At 42.8% G+C, this 19,511-nt stretch overlaps 1 protein-coding gene across 3 annotated transcripts in view; it reads left to right on the top strand.

The window, feature by feature from the left end:
• The window catches only part of RB1CC1 (RB1 inducible coiled-coil 1), a 41,433-nt gene extending 28,210 nt beyond the window's left edge, over positions 1-13,223 (top strand). For 2 of the 3 annotated variants that reach the window (XM_027972953.3, XM_060393404.1), the window contains exons 16-24: positions 3,565-3,730; positions 4,275-4,383; positions 4,465-4,693; positions 5,252-5,306; positions 6,172-6,219; positions 7,390-7,448; positions 9,003-9,139; positions 11,033-11,103; positions 11,832-13,223. In XM_027972953.3, coding sequence (XP_027828754.1) covers positions 3,565-3,730; positions 4,275-4,383; positions 4,465-4,693; positions 5,252-5,306; positions 6,172-6,219; positions 7,390-7,448; positions 9,003-9,139; positions 11,033-11,103; positions 11,832-11,909 — 952 coding nt within the window. In that variant the 3' untranslated portion in view covers positions 11,910-13,223. The remainder of the gene's footprint in view (positions 1-3,564; positions 3,731-4,274; positions 4,384-4,464; positions 4,694-5,251; positions 5,307-6,171; positions 6,220-7,389; positions 7,449-9,002; positions 9,140-11,032; positions 11,104-11,831) is intronic. The other variant, XM_027972954.3, reaches the window with a different exon arrangement.
• Positions 13,224-19,511: the final 6,288 nt, after the last annotated feature.

Raw genomic sequence — 19,511 nt, 5'->3', positions numbered from 1 at the left:
GGTCGAGGCAGTCATTGCAGAAGGCCAGGGAGGCCGGCGGCACCAGGGTCCTCCAGGGGCCAGTGATGGGTATGGTGCGCAGTGTTCGGTCAGAGATTGTGGTTCTCGCGGGGTACTGCCCAGACATTGCACCCCCTCTCATCCTGCCCCTTCTCATCATGCTTTGGAGTCCTCTGAGAATCCTCTGGACACTGGGCCCTCCTGCAGCATCCTTCCTGCAGGCTCGCCGTGGCTGCCGTGGGGGAACGGAAGCCCCTGCGTACCTGCCCAGTGCTGTCGGGACTTGTGTGGACCCCACCTTGTGTCCGCTGTGTCACCTGAGTGTCCTAGCTCCAGGAGTGAGGCTGTGTCCACTTTATGGTAACTGAGGAGACCATGGCAGGGGTCAGTCTCCACAGACCAGGTACAAGCCTAAAGCCAGGTTCCCTGCTTCAGAATCCGAAGGGCCTCAACCGTGGTTCTCCCGTAGGACTTGCCAAAGCTCCATTCAGTGTCCATTTTGGCAGAGCAGCTACACAGGTTGGCGGTGGGGGGGGCGGGGGGGCGGGGTAGGGTAGGGGGTAATGCTCCCACAGCAGGGGCTGCACAGGTATTCAGTGGAGAAGCTGGAGCAGCAACTCAGATGTGCTCTGTCCTGCCTCTGGGTCTCAGAAATCCTCACCCTCACCTTGGACAGACCGTCCCTTGTGCCTGAAGTGCTGTACACCTAGAAATCTTGTTGTACTGACAAGCTGTGGCTCACGCCCCTGATAGCTCACCCACTGTGTCTTGCCCTGATAGCTCAAGTAGTTGCTAATTCCTTTTTTTTTCTTTAATTGTAAAAATTAATTTATTTTTGGTCATTCCAACACATGTGAGACCTTAGTTCCCTGATCAAGGATCAAACCTATGCTCCCTACTTTGGAAGCCTGGAGTTTTAACCACTGGATTGCCAGGGACTGACTTTGTTTTTAACTTAAAAAAATGTATTTCATTGACGCAAGTATAATCTGAAGCCCCATGGCTCAGAACGTAAAGAATCTGCCTGCCTTCTCCCCTGGAGAAGGGATTGGCTACCCACTCCAGTATTCTTGCCTGGAGAATTCCATGGACAGAGGAGCCTGGCAGGCTGCAGTCCATGGACTCACAAAGAGTTGGACACAGTTAACATTTTAATAGTTGATGTACATTGTTATCCTAATTTCTGCTGTGTGGCATAGTGATGCAGTTAAACATGTATTTTCTTCTCCATTAAGGCATATCCCAGGATATTGAATAGAGTTTCCTGTACAATAGGACCTTATTGTTTCTTCATCTTGTATATTACAGTAGTCCAGTTAGACTTTTGTGACCTGCCGCCCCCTCGCTTCTAACCTCATTCTCTTCCCTCTGCCCTCCCTACTTGCCTGGAACTTAGCTTTTTGTTTTCCCCACAGTAGTTGGCTTACCCTGTAACTGTAGGGGTTCTTCTTCAAGACGTGTCACTTAAACCTGCACAAAGTAGACATTCAGTTAGTTCAGTTCAGTCGCTCAGTCATGTCCGACTCTTTGCGACCCCATGAATCGCAGCACGCCAGGCCTCCCTGTCCATCACCATCTCCCGGAGTTCACTCAGACTCATGTCCATTGAGTCCGTGATGCCATCCAGCCATCTCATCCTCGGTCGTCCCCTTCTCCTACTGCCCCCAATCCCTCCCAGCATCAAAGTCTTTTCCAATGAGTCAACTCTTCGCATGAGGTGGCCACAGTACTGGAGTTTCAGCTTCAGCATCATTCCCTCCAAAGAAATCCCAGGGTTGATCTCCTTCAGAATGGACTAGTTGGATCTCCTTGCAGTCCAAGGGACTCTCAAGAGTCTTCTCCAACACCACAGTTCAAAAGCATCCATTCTTGGGCGCTCAGCCTTCTTCACAGTCCAACTCTCACATCCATACATGACCACAGGAAAAACCATAGCCTTGACTAGACGGATCCTAGTCGGCAAAGTAATGTCCCTGCTTTCGAATATGCTATCTAGGTTGGTCATAACTTTTCTTCCAAGGAGTAAGCGTCTTTTAATTTCATGGCTGCAGTCACCATCTGCAGTGATTTTGGAGCCCAAAAAAATAAAGTCTGACACTGTTTCCACTGTTTCCCCATCTATTTCCTATGAAGTGATGGGACCAGATGCCATGATCTTCGTTTTCTGAATGTTGAGCTGTAAGCCAACTTTTTCACTCTCCTCTCACTTTCATCAAGAGGCTTTTTAGCTCCTCTTCACTTTCTGCCATAAGGGTGGTGTCATCTGCATATCTGAGGTTATTGATATTTCTCCTGGCAATCTTGATTCCAGCTTGTGTTTCTTCCAGCCCAGCGTTTTTCATGATGTACCCTGCATAGAAGTTAAATAAGCAGGGTGACAATATACAGCCTTGACGTACTCCTTTTCCTGTTTGGAACCAGTCTGTTGTTCCATGTCCAGTTCTAACTGTTGCTTCCTGGCCTGCATACAGATTTCTCAAGAGGCAGGTTAGGTGGTCTGGTATTCCCATCTCTTTCAGAATTTTCCACAGTTTATTGTGATCTGCACAGTCAAAGGCATTAGGCAGACAGTATGAAGAGTTGCTCACACGTAAGCCCTGCCTACGGCTTATTTTATCCTAAGTCCGTTTTTGTAGTGAGCAAAGTCCCTGGCTTCATTCTGGTTCCTCAGTAACCTTGAAATGATGCTGCCTGTGATTTTTAATCCACCCCCTCCCCAGCCCTGAAGGAGAAACTTTGAAAAACATTGAAGTGTCCTTTTAAATTGAGTAAATAAATGTACTTTTAAAACCGTCCACTGACTTTGTTGCTAGTATAGTGTGGGAATGTTTACAGTCTTTCTCCTGAGCGGGGGATATTTTAACACCTTGGATGAGATTGTCTACTTCTTGACAAGCATTCTGATGTAGAGGATTGTGAGGTTGAAAGCAGACAAAATAACCAGCAGCCTGGGCTTGTGCTTTCTCGCCAACCTCGCCTCTCAGCCCCTCAGCACCCCTTGGAGGTGAGCAAGTCCTGGGAGAAGTGAATCTGAATTCAGGCATATGTCAGTTTGCTGTGTACACATTTAAGTTTTGCTTTAATTTAGGGTTACCTACTCATTAGCTAACAAATGAACCAAAGCCTGTTTAAAAAATGAAAGCTCTTCAACAGATGTGTTCTGCAGGTGTATTTTTATTCAACTCTCAGTCCTGTGTCTGGCAGTTATAGGGAAGGTAAAACTAGAATTTGAAGCTGAGCTCTTGAAGTATATTGATTTTTACATTGACAGTGTTGCCTTTTGCTGTATAAACTGATTATCCTGAATATCAGATATAACCACTCAGCCCCACTGCTGGGAGTATGCGGTCCTTATTAGGCTTTTCCCTGGCACTTGTTTCTCTTTTGCTGGTGGATAAAAAGCGAGAGTTGACATGGAAAGATCTTTTAACACCAGTTAACTACTGCTAGGTTAAAGGAAGATGTTTAGCATTTCTGATGTCATCTGATTATGATACTTGGTATACTTGTGATTATATCTGTAATACTGGGGGGAAGATGTAATACTGTATTTAATTTTTAAAGTCATGCCATGGAATCTGCCAGAGAAGATTCTTCAAGCCTAGTTGCTGAACTTCAAGAAAAGCTCCAGGAAGAAAAAGCTAAGTTTCTAGAACAACTTGAAGAGCAGGAGAAGAGGAAGAATGAGGAGATGCAGAATGTTCGAACATCTTTGATTGCTGAGCAGCAGGTGTGTGGATTCCTGGACTCAGAGGGTTAACAAGTGTGTCTGTATAGCTGCGGTTTTTGCTGTCTTAAGTGTGACTTTTCCTACATTGATCCTGGTGGTATTTGCTGAATATCTTCTTCATATTTAAAAGCATGCTCTCTTTAATGGTCATTATTTCACATGAGTATTTCAAAAAGAAAACAGTCCTAGTTTAGAAATTTAAATTCTGTTCCTGACTTCCTAGCTTCCTCCCTGATCTTGTCAAAATCATTCGCCGTCTTCACATCACATTAATTTTTGCAAATGAAAGTGTTTATACTACTACAAAGGTAACATTTGAGTTTCTTTTCTCTATGCTGTGAAATTTTCTTCTAAATTGTGTGCTGTTAATTCTTATCCATGTGATGAGCTGGCATTTTTATTTAAAAGTAAATGTTACCTTGTGAATGATACATTTCTTCTCCATGTTGAGAGGTACCACCAGAAATAGTTGTCATGTGTTTTTGTGTCTGTCACTGTGCTGTGCGTGCAGATCATGTGAGTGGTTCTCGTTCTGTTGTTCCAGACCAACTTTAACACTGTTTTAACAAGAGAGAAAATGAGGAAAGAAAACATAATCAATGATCTCAGTGATAAGCTCAAGAGCACAATGCAGCAGCAGGAGCGGGACAAAGGTGAGTGAGCCTCAGGAGTGCGGCGTCTCTGGCTCTGACCGTCGCGCGCCGTGGGTAACTCTGTCCCACCCCCGGCTGCAGATTTGATCGAGTCCCTGTCTGAGGACCGCGCGCGTCTGCTGGAGGAGAAGAAGCGACTGGAGGAGGAGGTCAGCCGGCTGCGGGGCGGTGCCTTCGTGCCCTCCCCGGGTGTGGCCGCAGCCCCTGAGTTGTACGGGGCCTGTGCTCCTGAGGCCCCGGTGGAGGCCCTGGACACCCTTGGTGAGGGGAGGCCAGACTCAGCCATGGAGACCAGCACGATGTCTGTCCAGTGAGTGCTCCGTTCTCTTCAGGAATGGCCAGCCAGCAGTGAGGGTGGGAGGGCTGGGCAGCCCTGGTGGTGACCGTAGCCTGCGGACCCAAGAGCTGGACCTGGTGGTTTGTTTATAGCACAGCCTGGGTTAACATCACTGGTTATTTGTGGCAGCCCATATGGGAGTGTTTCACTGGGTGCCTTGGTGTCCCTGCAGTGTCCACGGGTAGCCAGGAAGGGCTGCCAGACTGGTGTCTGCAGGGGTTCTGGGGTTGAGCCCATGGCCTCGGGGAGCAGGGGTTACCAGAGGCTCAGGTGTGTTCATGGGGCTGAGGCCGAGGTGGATGGAGTGGTCACTTACAGGTAAAATCTGAAATGAAAGTCATGCAGGTGGAAGTGAGGAGGAGGACTGTGGTTCCCCCAGGGCTATGGGTACAGGGAGGAGGAGTCATGTGAGGTGAGGGTTGTGTGGATTAGCGTTGCACAGTACACGTGTCTCAGACCACCTCATTGTGCATTCTAAGCATGTTACAGTTTTATTTGTCAGTATGGCTAAAGTAAGTCATTTTCTCTTAGAGAAAACGTCCATCTGCTCTCTGAAGAAAGACAGCGGATAATGCTGTTGGAACGAGTAAGTGCGTTTTGTCCGTGTTGAAGCATAGTTGGTAAAGGCCTTCACTCTGGATCGCAGTGAAGCGACCTTACACGAGAACAGGCTTTGTTGTGTTTATATATTAGATCTTTTTAATGGTTATTTTGTGGTTATTTTTGAGAAGCTCTGTCATCTGTGATCCTAGTGGCTGGTAACAGTTCAGGATTCAGCAACAAAGTTTAAGTGTGCATTCTGCATACTAATTTTCAAAAATGAAGTATTAAGTATTTTCCAAAATGGGGCAAAAATAGAATATGTGAATAATGAAGAAAAGTTAGGTTTTTTTAATAGGGATTGATTGAGGTGAAGAGAAAAAAATGGCAGTAGGGGTTTCTTAGTTGCAGACTTGGCTTTCTTTGTTCATAGAGCACTTTTCATTGCTTAGGCTTTGAAGATTTTTAAGTTTCTTTTGCTCTCCACAAGATAACTGCTGAGGATTCAGAGTCTGAACTGCAGACACGTGCTCTCGCTGCTCGGGTCTGCCCTGTGCTCTTGTTAGTGAAGGGTCATCATGTCTGCTTGCCTGTGTGTAGTGACTGTGGGTCCCACCTCCTGGGCCACACCTCCTAACACAGCCTCTGGGGACAGATCTCCATAGTTAGTATATATTTGCAAGTGCTCGAGGGCTTCTAATGCAGATTAAACTTTGAGAACACCTGACTTATGGAAGTATACCTAAAAATTATTCCAATTGTCTTTTATGCCAGTAAATTAAACAGTTGGAGAGACTGCCTAGAAAAGAATGTCCCCAAGATCTTTTTATACTAGAGATCAGCATTAGTCCAGTGTGTTTGGATTTGAGTATTTATGAGCATAAACCATGGTCTCTTTCTCTTCTCTGCAGACACTACAGTTGAAAGAAGAAGAGAACAAGCGGTTAAATCAGAGACTGGTAAGGTTTCTTGCCCAGTTGATCTTAACATTTAAACTGTTTGTGTCACATTTCATTATGAAGATCAGAAAGTTGTGTGGTTTGATTAATTCATGCCTGGTAGGTTTCGTTGACTAATCAGTTTTACAAGTCAGTCTTAGTGCTTTAATAAAACAGTTGCTTCATTTTTCATACTCTGATGATTACGATTTATGAGGAAGTGGGAGCAGTTTGAGGCCTGTTGAAAACCTTAAGGCACTGATTAGAGTGGAGTTACTTTAAAGTGTCTTGTAAGGAGGCATCCAGTTTCTTGCACGTGCCTGTCTTAACTCGAGCAGTAAAACTTCCACGTTATTTCCACAACTGCCAAACTGTCAGTCCTGAGCTTATGACCTCAGCAGCTTTAAGGCTGTTTGCTGTTTGTGTAAGTGAAGCACATCCTTTCAGGAAGACGTGGAGAAGTTGCTGCCGCAGCAGCCCCCCATGTGCTCTGGACTGAGTCCCTGGGGGAGGACACTCTGCTTCGAGGGCATCGTCACTGTGTCCACTGCGCTCCCAGAGCAGTAGGCAGTGCATAGGACACTGTAGGTGCTGTTCGGTGTTTAAGACGGAAAGTCATTTATCTGTCCTTGGTTTGTGTGACTAAAGTTGGGCCACTCTGCTTGGGAGGGTTAGGTATCCCTGCCATCCTTTCTGGCCCCCAGACTTTGGGACCCACATCCCCTGTATCAAGTAACACAGTGTGAGAAGTGGGCTGAACCCTGACTGAGACCGGTTAGCCCTGCCCTCTCCCACCTGGATACTTGCAGGGGAGGATGGTCAGCTGCCCTTCCTGGGCTGCTGCTCACTCAGAATCATGGACTGTAAACTCCTACTGAAATCATCAGCTTCTTCCTTCTGATATTTGTTAGGGTTAAGTATCTGTTTATTGATAAAATAATTCTATATCCAGTTTTTAATCCAGCCAAATTTGATTAAGAATAGCATAAGTAGAAGTGTAGGTAAATGTGTACACTGAGAGTAACTGTTAAAGGAAAGGCATTACATTAATGAAGCATGGGAGTTTGGGCCCTGAAAGCTGGGACGCAGACGTGACTGCACATCATAGTGGAAGAAGTGTTTGCAGTCAGACCTGGAAAGTGCTCGGAGAGAGCACTTGACTCATGTAAGCTTCAAACTGTTCTGTTCCAGATGTCTCAGAGCATGTCTTCCGTGTCCTCAAGGCATTCTGAGAAGATAGCCATTAGAGAGTAAGTATTATGTTTGTCTTTTATGACTTTTTTCTGTGAAAAAAAATTGCCAGATTGAATAGTAGTGAATTGTTCATGAAAATATGTTTCAGTGACTGTAGCCCTTCAGCCTCAGTTTCAGTCAACAGAGTGTTATACATTCATTCATAATTAATTTTTTTTAATTGAAAAGCAAGGTTTTTCTGTACTGTTTTGGGGATGTTGTTGTGCCCAGTCGTGTCCAACTCTTCTTGACCCTTTGGATTGTAGTCCACAAGGCTCCTCTGTCCATGGGCTTTCCCAAGACAAGAATGTTGGATTCCTTCTCCAGGGGATCATCCCCACCCAGGGATCGAACCTGGGTCTCCTGTGTCTCCTGCATTGGGATTTGAGGACATTGGGATTGTATTGGAAGTCCTTCCTGTCCTAGCTTTAATTGTCACTTACATTGCATTCCTGAAGCCTCTTCAGTTGCTGCCACCTCTTTTAAATCCCTTTTACCACCTTCATCTTTTTCATTTTAGATTGGAGACTCTTGATTTTTTAAGTTGCAGTGTTTCTTCTGTTTATTTCTCAGACTTTGTTTTATTGATATGCTACACATCAATAATGCACTGCTTATCAGCACTGACTTAAAAAATAAACAAGACTTTCTGTTTTGTCTGTAATAGATCTATCAACCAAATGTCTGGGTTACTGATATTAAACTGAATGATTTGAAAGGGCTTGGTGTATCTGTCTTTCCCTACCAGCTGTATGTCAAGTCAAATCAACTTAAAATCTTTCAAAAATGAGAGAGATGAGCTTAAAACAAAAACACCATCTCCAAGAAGCCCACCTTCCCTTTTGAGGTGTTGTCTTCTGATGCTTGTCCAGAACATGTCTGGTCCTATTCTTTTAGGCAGGCAGTTAATTGTGAGATAAACAGTTAATGAAGGAGAGACTGTTATCTTTGTAGAGTTTCCCTAGAGATGTTAATGATTTATCAGGTTCAGGACCACTATTGTCTGAGAGCCAGATTAACTTTGAACTGGTTTTGCGAAGACAGTTCTGAAGGACCCTGAGGAGACAGACAGACGCCATCTGAAACCTCAGGCCATCACACCTGGTCTCCTTACTGCCTCTCCTTCCAGACTGAGGAGACTCTCCTCAGAGCCTGGAGCAGCACTGTTGGACAAGTTAGCGCTTCCCTCCTTACCGTGACTACGCATTTGCTCCCTCTGTTTGTGTGCGTTGTTGTAAAATAGTAGGTTTGGATGAGTACCTTCTTCCTGTAACTAGGTGAACTTGGGGATTTTTTTTCCTCCTCACCCAAGCTGTGTGCGTGTGTGTGTGTGTGTGTGGCTGTTTTCTTAACCAGCAGATTATGTTGGTCTCTGACAGTTGCTGGTGTTACCCTTTGAACATATGTGTATGTCCAGCACTCGCATGAGCATCTGCTCGAGCAGTCATGTAGCTGAGACATCTGCTGTTGCATTGATAGCTGAACTGGTTGGGCCCTGCAGAGTCCGCGAGCAGAGCGTTGAGGGGGAGATGGTGGCTTCTCAGGCGACTGAAGCTGCTCCCTCTGCTCAGTTTCCAGGTGGGCGACCTGGTGCTCATCATCTTGGACGAGCGCCACGACAACTACGTACTCTTCACGGTGAGCCCCACCCTGTACTTCCTGCACGCGGAGTCCCTGCCCGCCCTGGACCTCAGGCCGGGAGAGGGCGGTAAGTGTCACACTGAGACATAAACCCAGTGTGTGCTTGTCTAACTGTGTCAGAGTTACACAGGCAAGAGAGAGCTCTGCTTCCATCTGCTTTTTTGTTTGTTTGTTTTTATTCGGTCTGCATTATCCAGTTGTTTTTCTGGGTTCTGTTGACAGTTCAGCCTGAGTGCAGCTAACGCAGTCGGGTCAGTTATCTCATGCCCTGGCGACAGCAGGATTGTACTGTTAAAATGCTCATCCCTATGTAAGCTCGAATATGACGTGCTCGTTGGTTTATAAGGGCACTTCCCTTGTTTTGGCGAAAATAAATTCTTTTAAATTATAAAATGTCTCTTCTGTGCAACATATCATTCTGTGTTTCTGCCTTGTTTTTCATTATTAAACTTGTCAGTACTTTCATTTTCTTTCCAAAGCAATGAGCTTTGTTAAAATATACCGTGTTACAGTTAGTATATTACAATTTTATGGTACATTGGCCTTTAAAAGAACTCAAAAAGAACATAATAGACACCCTGAAATACTTTGCCTGAATAGAAAGACTGTATCCATTTGGTTTGATGTTCCTGTTTGGCCTGGAGAATTCCATGGACTGTATAGTTCATGGGGTCACAAAGAGTCAGACACGACTGAGCGACTTTCACTTCACTTCACTTCCCTTCCTGTTTAGAATGGTCAAACGTCAGTTCTCTAACTTAGCCACTGCCTCTGTGGCTGTTGTTGGTGGGTTATGTAGAGTGTAACCACAGAAAGTGAGACTAGACAGTTTCAGTTTAATTTACTAGTTTTGTACCGTGAAAACCATGAACTTGAAGTTTTTCTTTTTTTTTTTTTTTTTATGGTTTTTTGACCAGGGTATTATGCCCTTGACCAGGGGTACTTGTCCCTCCTCAGACTTTAGTGTTAGACCAGAGGTCCCCAAACTCAGGGATCTAATGCCTGATGATCTGAGGTGGAGCTGATACAGTAATAATAGAAATAAAGTGCACAATAAATGTAATGTGCTTGAATCATCCCGAAACTATCTGCACCCCTGTCTGTAGAAAAATTGTCTTCCACTAAACCAGTCCTTGGTGCCAAAAAAAGGTTGGGGACTGCTATGTTAGATGATTCTTTTCAGAAACTGTGACTTGTCTGTGGAGTGCTATACTGGGCCTTAGAATAGACTCACCATGTCCTGTGGTCCAGGGGTTCTTTGTGTCACATGGTGGCGTCTGTGTGTTTGTTTCTGATGGTTTATTCAGGAGATCTGTTAATTTACATCTTGCCAAGTAATGTTTATAGAATAAAATCAGTTTTATCTTCTCTTGGGAATTTCAGAGGTTTTACTCTAAACAGATAAATTATTGGTCAAATACTTTTGGAATCAACTTTTTTTAATGAAAACTTCTGATGAATTTTAAGAGAATGAGCTTGTATCTCTCAGCTTGTGACATGAGTTTTTTCATCCTGTATCCTTCCACATTTTTTTCCTTCCCTTCACAAAAGTGGTCCTTTTAGATGTTCTTTCATTCTTAGGTATTTATTTTGCACTGACTGCATTGTGGTGCCAAAAATAAAAATGCAGTGCTTTGCTTTGAACCTAGAAAATCAGCTCTACGCTGCTTTTCAGCCGCAGAACAGGTCACGTGTCTGCACTTACAGTAGGTGGCACTGCTGAGCTGCTTAGAATACCTGCGTTTACTTGTTCCTGATTCGTACTCAGATTGTTTGCTTCTGATTTACTTACCATCTGCACTTAAAGTAAAATGAATCCAGTTTTGTTTTATAAGTCATTTTGCATTTCTGTAATTTCACCTGGGAGAAGGTCCTTAGTCTGTTTTGATTCTGGAAGTTTGATTTTCATGAGTAATTATAATAGTACTTTCAAAAAGAAATTAATGATTTGATTCCGTAGCTTCAGGTGCATCTCGAAGACCGTGGGTCCTTGGAAAAGTGATGGAAAAGGAGTACTGCCAGGCCAAAAAGGTAAGCTTCACGGTGGGATGCAGACCCCGGAGTTGAAAGAAGGTTCTCTGGCTGTGTCATGTAGAAGTCAGGGGCAGTGCTAGTCCTGGCCTTTTAGTTCATTTGAGTCAGGCCTTGAATTTCATGAATGTGAGTTTGCACCAGCAGTTTTATGAATATTTGTGTTACTTGCCTTCTGAAAATAGAGCTAGATTACCAACAAACTGTCAACCTGTCCAGGAAAACTACTGTTACTGGAAATAGCAAATTACTGTTCTGTGTTGAGTTGCTGGTGCTTCTTGTGCAGTAAAGGAGCTGGTGATGAATCCGTCTGCTGGCAGAGCTGATGCGTCTTAACTCTCAGTGGCCCCCCACTGAGGAGAGACAGGTGAAGTGTTGCTGGCTCAGGATGCGCCTGACTGTGATATTGGCAGTGTCGGTGCTGTGGGCTCAGTGACCTCCAGTGAGCAGCTTCCCGACCCTCTGTGCCCCGTGTACCAGCAGGACTCGAGTTGGGTGGTGCTAGACTTTTCTTTGATGTTCATAGTAATGACATATAGCTCACTTGGCACCGTATCTTTATCAGTGATCACTGACTCTTGACTCAGTATTAGTGGCTGAGTCTCCACTCATATGGGAAGGAGGCAGGTGTCCTTTGATAAAGGTCCCCCCAGTAATCCACCTTTGAGTAGTGTTATGGCATGGAACTTAGGCATTTTGATTTAATCACCATTTTCTTTCTGTCTTAGGCACAAAACAGATTTAAAGTTCCTTTGGGGACAAAGTTTTACAGAGTGAAAGCTGTGTCATGGAATAAGAAAGTATAATTTGTGGAAGAAATTGAGACCTTCTGTGACGTTTTCCTGGTTTGTCCAACAGTGCTCTTTCATCACTCCAAAAACAGCAGGCCATCTTTTTATATAAAAGTCAACAGGACAATGCACTTCATTGGTGTATATCAGTTACTTTTTACCTGGCTACACTTTAGGAACAATAAATTCATCAAAACTCTGAGCTGAATTAAAATGGTTTTGTTTTTTTCTACCCAAGTAACTCTAGAAATGGGGACCAAACTAGTTCATTTTCTCAAAGGGCATACCCTGTGCATTGTGGCCTACGATTAGCCATGCTAATTGCCTGTTACATATACATTAGCTTGAACTTAGATAGTCCGTGTTAGTTACTGTACCAGCATTTGTCTTTTTGTGAAGCCAATATCAGAAGACTTGCACTCTTTAACACATTCTTTATAAAATGTATACATTCTTCAAAACTATTTAAAGAGGAGTGTTCCTGCATGCAGATAATCATGATTTTGTTTGCCTCTGTAGATTACTAAAGCAAATTGTTTCATTTATTTTTTTAAATGCCCTTTGATGTTTCAAAACAAAAAGGAACTCTAATTCAATTGACTGACTTTAAGATCAGGCATATCCACAGTCTTGAGAAGCACTATGAGCAGATGGTCGCCTGGATTCTCCAAGGAGGTGTGTGCTGGGGGTGGTCTCCAAGTGGCACACAGCCCCTCCCAACACTTTCGTACTCTGTTTAGAAGAATCACATCGACGAGGTCGTAATTCATGGTTCAGTTTCAGAAAAAGTATATTCATTGTACATTAACCATTTAGAGGTCATTTAAATAACAAAATGTTGTATTGTAAAAGACATGTAGAATTTTAAAACAATAAAGATTTGAACCTGTAAATGTGTGTGCCTTTTAAAGACGGAAACATTTTTAATATATTTGAGTGACTGCTGGGAAGTGTGAAAAACTTGTTCTGTATCATATCAAAGAGAAACATGTTTATTGCAAAAATGTTCTTTAACTGTATGCTATGTAACAGGGTCAAACAGCCTTCTGTAGAGTAGAACTGTGTAAACCCGGTCTTCAGATAAATGCCACGAACAGAGGCATTTAAGTGAGCTGCCTGAGTGGATTGAGACTTGTTTTAGGTTTGTTGCTAGAGAACAATAAAATGGCTTTTTTTTTTTTTCAGAAAGTATTTAATTTCTTCATAAAAATAAGTTAAATATTTTTTTAAATATGTATATCTAATAGTACAGAAAATGGAATAAACACCATAGTGTATAGAAAACTGAATTTGACAGCATATTAATGAATAAATGGACAAATGATTTCACGTTTCTCTTCAGTCCTTCCATTGCATCCTCCTGCAGACAGCATCACCAGCAAAGAGCTCTGTGTAAGGGTGGGTCTGCTGAGCGGATGTTCTTGGGTCTGAGTGAGTCTGCCCGGTGGGCTTTTTTGATTTCAAATTTCAGAGTCATGCTGTGGAATGCAGGCTGAACCTGATCTCTCCTGAGTGGTGCTCTTTAATGTCGACTTTTGTTGCTTATCATTTTTCTTACATCTTATTCTGTATACATGCTATCAGTGGTTACCTATGCCTTCATAAAGCAAACAAAAAGAAAGTATGGTTTTCTTAGTTACAAAGAAGAGAAATGAAGCCTGGTTGGGTTCTTAACTTTGGGTGGATGAGGCCAGCCATGGCATCGGAGTGCCCATGCTTCTGTCCCAGGTCTGACTTTATCTGGGCAAGCTGCATAAACTCTGAACCCCAATTTTCTTGTGTATAAAGTGGTATAATAATAATACCTGTCTCAGAGGGTTATTTTAGAAAATTAAGGGGTGAAAATGATAAATGTAAAGGGCTTTGAACAATTTCAGGTAAACAGACTAAGTACTGAATAAACTTTAGCTATTATAAAGATTTCTTTGTCTAATCAGAACCTGCAAAATCACTATTCAAACTCGAATAGAAATGTAGCTTTATTGTAAGAATGAAAGTTTAAGTCACATTTACATGCCAGTATATTTCAAGCACATAAGAATTATGTGGATAGTTTTATTTTTGCAAAGGTACCTGGATATACTAAGACCAGAATGAGCAAAAATTACATAAATTTTATTTTTATTAAAAATCATCATGGTGTAAAACATGCACATGCTTTCAAAAAAAAAAAAAATGCCCCTTAAAGTGAAAAAAGTGAAAGTCGCTCATTCATGTCTGACTTCTCTGTGACACCATGGACTGTGTAGCCTGCCAGGCGAGTCCTCTGTCCGTGGGATTTCTCAGCCACAAATACTGGAGTGGGTTGCCATTCCCTTCTCCAGGAGATCCTCCTGACCTAGGGATCGAACCTGGATATCCCGCGTTCCAGATTGATTCTTTACTGTCTGAGACGCTAGGGAAGCTCTTAAACCCCTGTCCTGTTTCCCAACTTTGCCAGGTAGAGGTAATTTTACTTGTTTGGCCGCTTTGATATGCTAAGCTATATGACTAAATTGGCATTTCTGGATAAAGCATTTTTATAATGTCAGTTTACTTTCTCATATGAAAGGAAGATTTAGTTATTTTACAAGAGCCTTTTCTGCTCTCATTCCTGTGCAGTACATTACTTTTTAGTTGGTTAGCATTTACATTATCATGCCGCCTTTTTAAATAGCCATTCTAAGTGGGTGTTTTATGTGCTTGTGGGGAATTTCTGTGTTTTTGTTGAAGAAATACCAGTTCAAGCACTTTGTCCATTTTTTTTTTGTTTTCTTTTTATTATTGTAAGAGTTCTTCATATATACTGGATTCTACATTTAGATGATTTATAAATATTTTCTCCCATTTGGCAGGTCATCTTGTCAGTTTCTTGAAAATCTCCTTTGATGTACAGCTAGAATGGCTCTGAAACCAGTTCTCACTTTGAGACTTTGGGGCTCTGGAGAAAGTGAAACCCACCACCACCACCCCTTACAGAGCTTGAGTTGCCTGTATCTCTGTTGAACTGTTCCTGCAAAGGAACTGCTTCTCTTATTTCATCTTTTCCCGGGCACAACTGAAGGAAACCAGTGGACACTTGCAAACGTTTCTTGGAAAGCTTTCCTAGCAAAAGCCTGTTCATTAGTTTTGCCAGTTATCTTGTTGCTAAAAGACGTCAGTCGCCATCTTTCCATCTTCTGTTCCAGTAGCAGTTTTTCTTTTCCAGCCTTCTCAGGCACTTCCCTGTTCTCCCAGCCTTGTCAGGCAGCAGTGCCAAGTGCTCTGCCCCTCTGGCTGCTGGTTGCTGTGTCAAGTATTTGGTAACCGCTCACTCAGAACAATGGCTTATGATAACATTGATTTGCTTCACGTGGGTGTGCTCATCTGGCAACTCACCTTGGGTTGGGAGCTCCGTGACATTGCTCAGGTCATCCAGGTGCTTTCGTTGCTTATATGTCCTGTGAGAGTACCCTTGTTTCTGAGCAATGGCCACAGAATTCCTAAAAGTGGCAGGGGGCAGGCAGCAGAGTCAGAGGCTTAGAAGTCTTCACTTCTGCCATCTTTTGGTCATCCTGAGTCACTGAGCCAGTCAACACAGGAGTAGCTGCATAATATCCATGTATGTTTATATATATTTGATATATATGTATATATATATATCTATATGTGTGTATGTGTGCATGCACAGCTACTCCTGTGCTTCAAGTTGGGCCAATGACATATAAAAATTTATATTTTTATTACAGTCTTTAAAGTACCACATGTATGCTTTAAAAACAAGTATAAATATATATTTATATAAATATGTATACTTAAGTATAAAACAAGTGCATATATATGTAACTATAAATTCAAAGTATATACTTCAAAATAGTATATATAAATATTTTGTAATATACAAAATAATACATATATGTACTACAAAAAAGTTTATATATAAATATATATCCACATACATTAATAATAAATACATAGTGCTTAGTCAGTCATGTCCGACTCTTTGTGACCCTTTGGACTGTAGCCTAGCAGGTTGCTCTGTCTGTGGGATTTTCCAGGCAAGAATACTGGAATGGATTGCCATTTCCTTTTCCAGGAGGTTTTCTGACCCAGGGATCGAACACAAGTCTCCTATGTTTCCTGCATTGCAAGCAGATCCGTTAACCTGCTGAGCCATTGGAATGTGTGTGTGTGTGTGTGTGTGTGTAGCTACTCCTGTGCTTCAAGTTGGCTCAGTGACTTGGAGATATATATATATATTTTTTATTTGCATGTATTTTATATACATACAATCTTTAAAGCATCACATGTATTTTTGAAGTTAGGACTGAAGTAGCTATTGGCCATTAATATTTAGGTGTAAATATCCTTGATTTTTTTTTAAAGCATGTGATTTTAAAATCTAATTTTTATAAATGTACCCTTTTACTTAACACTTACTAGTAATAACTGGGAAGCAGTTTAAACTGTTACTAATGTCCATTAATTGAGAGCTTTTATGTTAGCCATCCTCTTAGAATATAAACCAGCCATCTTTGGCCAATTTGTGAGACCACTTTGCATAGTTTACAGTGTTCATGGGTAAAATGGAAATTCAAATGGTTCCTGGCGTATCGCTGGTGAGACACACTATCAGCTGGAAGCTATGTGGTTTACAGACTTCTTAGGTGCTTCTGATGCCAGGGAGGTTGAGCCCCACCTGTTTGTTTGCGTCTCACCTTAAAATAGGTGAGGCTTCATAGCAACATCATTTCCAGTGTTGGCAGAAACAAACCTCCATATGACAAAATACACAATCAGTCCTCTCTAACGTACTTTTAGTGAAAGGTGTGTGTGTATGTGTGTGTGCATGCATGCGGAAAATGCTGGGCCATCAACCCACTTCAACAGATGGGAAGATTTGCTGGAGGAGAAAATGGCAACCCACCCCAGTACTCTTGCCTGGGAAATCCCATGAACAGAGGAGCCTGATGGGCTACAATCCATGGGGTTCTGTAGGAGTCGGACACAACTTAGTGACTAAACAATAACAACCCTTTCCCTTCAGAGCCAAGCATTAAGACCTACTAGAGGCAGAAATCCTCCACCTCACCATCACTAGGGTTTAAGGCAATTTAGGAAGTGTCAGCACTTTGGGGAACTCCGGTAAAGCGTCTGCCTGAAATGTGGAAGACCCGGGTTCAATCCCTGGGTTGGGAAGATCCCCTGGAGAAGGAAATGGCAACCCACTCCAGTACTCTTGCCTAGAAAATCCCGTGGATGGAGGAGCCTGGTGGGCTACCATCCATGGGGTCACAAAGAGTCGGACTGAGTGAATTCACTTCACTTCACTTTGACAAATGTCAAGTGTTGCTTCAGAGGGGTCTCTGCAGTGTTGTAGACCCTAATAGTACAGATGCTTCTCTGATGGTCTGATTCCAAACCCATATTGTAATGCTTTTTTCTCAGGCTAGTTTAGAAATGCCCCCAACTAACTCCTGCACTGGCTATAGTGAATAATTAATTTGGCTGTCATTTGTAATCTCTTTGGAATTCTGTTTGGCCAGTAGGTGTCTCCTTAACCAGTCCAGACATCTTCCATGAGTTTGGTTTCCTAACGAATGAGTTCTTAAAGTAAACTCTTATGAACTGGAAAGCCTAATCTCACAAGCTTATACGATGCCTGAGTTTTCAGCAATTTCAGTCAAAATTTTAAGCTCCAGGCGTTTCTCTTCTTCCTCACTGTTTGGGAAGTATGGAGATGTCACCGCCTATGTATTAATAGGTACCACTTTTAAAACAAGTTATACATGATCTATCTAAACCAGTCAATCCTAAAGGAAATCAACCCTGAATATTCATTGGAAGGACTCTTCTGAAGCTGAAGCTGTGATACTTTGGCCACTTGATGCGACGAGCCGACTCACTGGAAAAGACCCTGATGCTGGGAAAGGTTGAAGGCAGGAGGAAAGGGTGACAGAGGATGAGATGACTGGATGGTATTACTGACTCAATGGGCATGAGTTTCAGCAAACTGTGGGAGGTGCTGAAGGACAGGGAAGCCTGGCATGCTGCAACCCATGTGGTTGCAAAGAGTTAAGATACAACTTAGCGACGACAACTCATGGTCAGCAAAAGTGCATACTTTCCCCTTTATTTTCATGCCACTGTACACTTAATTAGATCCTTTTTTAGAAAAAAATAACGTTTTCATGAGTATCCCTCAGATTTAGCTTGTAGCATGGAGGAATACGTGGGAGCATGGAAGAGCAATGAGCCATTGTCTTCTGTGACAGTGCCCATTTACACTCAAAATCTTACCAGACAGATCGCTCTTCTTGTTACCAATTAGAACTAAAAGCAATTGTGCATAATTTAAAAATATTTTGAGATGCCTTATGAATAAATATCATTATGTAATAAGAACATTAGAGGTCACCTTCTAACTGTAGTACGTGATATTCCACAAAGCATTTCTACATTGACCCATTATAACACAAGATACTGTACACTCCTTGTAACAGCAGAAGGCTTTCAAACTACAAAGTTTTGATTTCTTGAAAAACTAAGAGGCCATTTACTGTCATCAGTGATCAAAGTATTAGCTGAAATAGCCGAGACTTCACAACATGAATGAAATGATAATTCCTAGTGAATAGAGTGGGGCTTCCTATGTGGTGCAATAGTAAAGAATCTGCTTGCCAAGCAGGAAGTGCAAGAGACGCATGTTCAATCCCTGGGTCAGGAAGATCCCCTGGAGAAGGAAATGGCAACTCACGCCAGTACTCTTGCTTGGGAAATCCCATGATCAGAGGAACCTGGTGGGCTCTAGTCCATGGGGTCGCAGAGTCACACACTACTGAGCACACCCACAATGAGCAGAGACTTGTGGATATAACAAATGTCGAAAAAGTTTCTCGACTTTCAAGCATAAATGCTGCCGCCTTATTACTTGAACTATCGCTTTCCTTCTGTTTAACACAGGTGTGTCCGTGCTGCTCTGTCTTCTAAATAACTTCTCACAAAGCTTTTTCCTAAGGGAAGTCCCTGATGGTCCAGTGGTTAGGACTCCATGCTTTCACTGCCAAGAGTGTGGGTTCAATCCTTGGCTGGGGAACTAAAATCTTGAAAGCCTGGAGGTATGGCAAAAAAAAAAAAAAAAAAAAAATCCATAGTCACAGTTCTTCCGTGTTCATAAATAAAGGCAGAGAGCGGGTGTGGTTCTGGTATAAAGCAAAACCCATGCTGATTTGTAGTGGCAGAGTATACAGATGGTCGTTGATTTATAATGGTTAGACTTTTTGACTATCCCATGAAAGAGATAGACATTCAGTAAAAGCCATATTTTGAATTCTGGATTTTGATCTGTATAAGAGGCAGTGCAGGCAGACCATGTGCGAGCATAGGGATTGTCACTTTCCTGCTTAGTGAGCCTCTTGTCACAGGAAGAAGTGTCCTGCTACAGTTCAGTTCAGTCGCTCAGTCGTGTCCAACTCTGCGACCCCGTGAATCGCAGCACGCCAGGCCTCCCTGTCCATCACCAACTCCCGGAGTTCACTTAGTCACATCCATCAAGTCAGTGATGCCATCCAGCCATCTCATCCTCGGTCGTCCCCTTCTCCTGCCTCCAATCCCTCCCAGCATCAAAGTCTTCTCCAGTGAGTCAACTCTTTGCATGAG

This window comes from Ovis aries, chromosome 9 (genome assembly GCF_016772045.2).
Source record: "Ovis aries strain OAR_USU_Benz2616 breed Rambouillet chromosome 9, ARS-UI_Ramb_v3.0, whole genome shotgun sequence".
Classification (NCBI taxonomy): Eukaryota; Metazoa; Chordata; class Mammalia; order Artiodactyla; family Bovidae; genus Ovis; species Ovis aries.
This window is presented reverse-complemented; position numbering and strand designations above follow the sequence as displayed.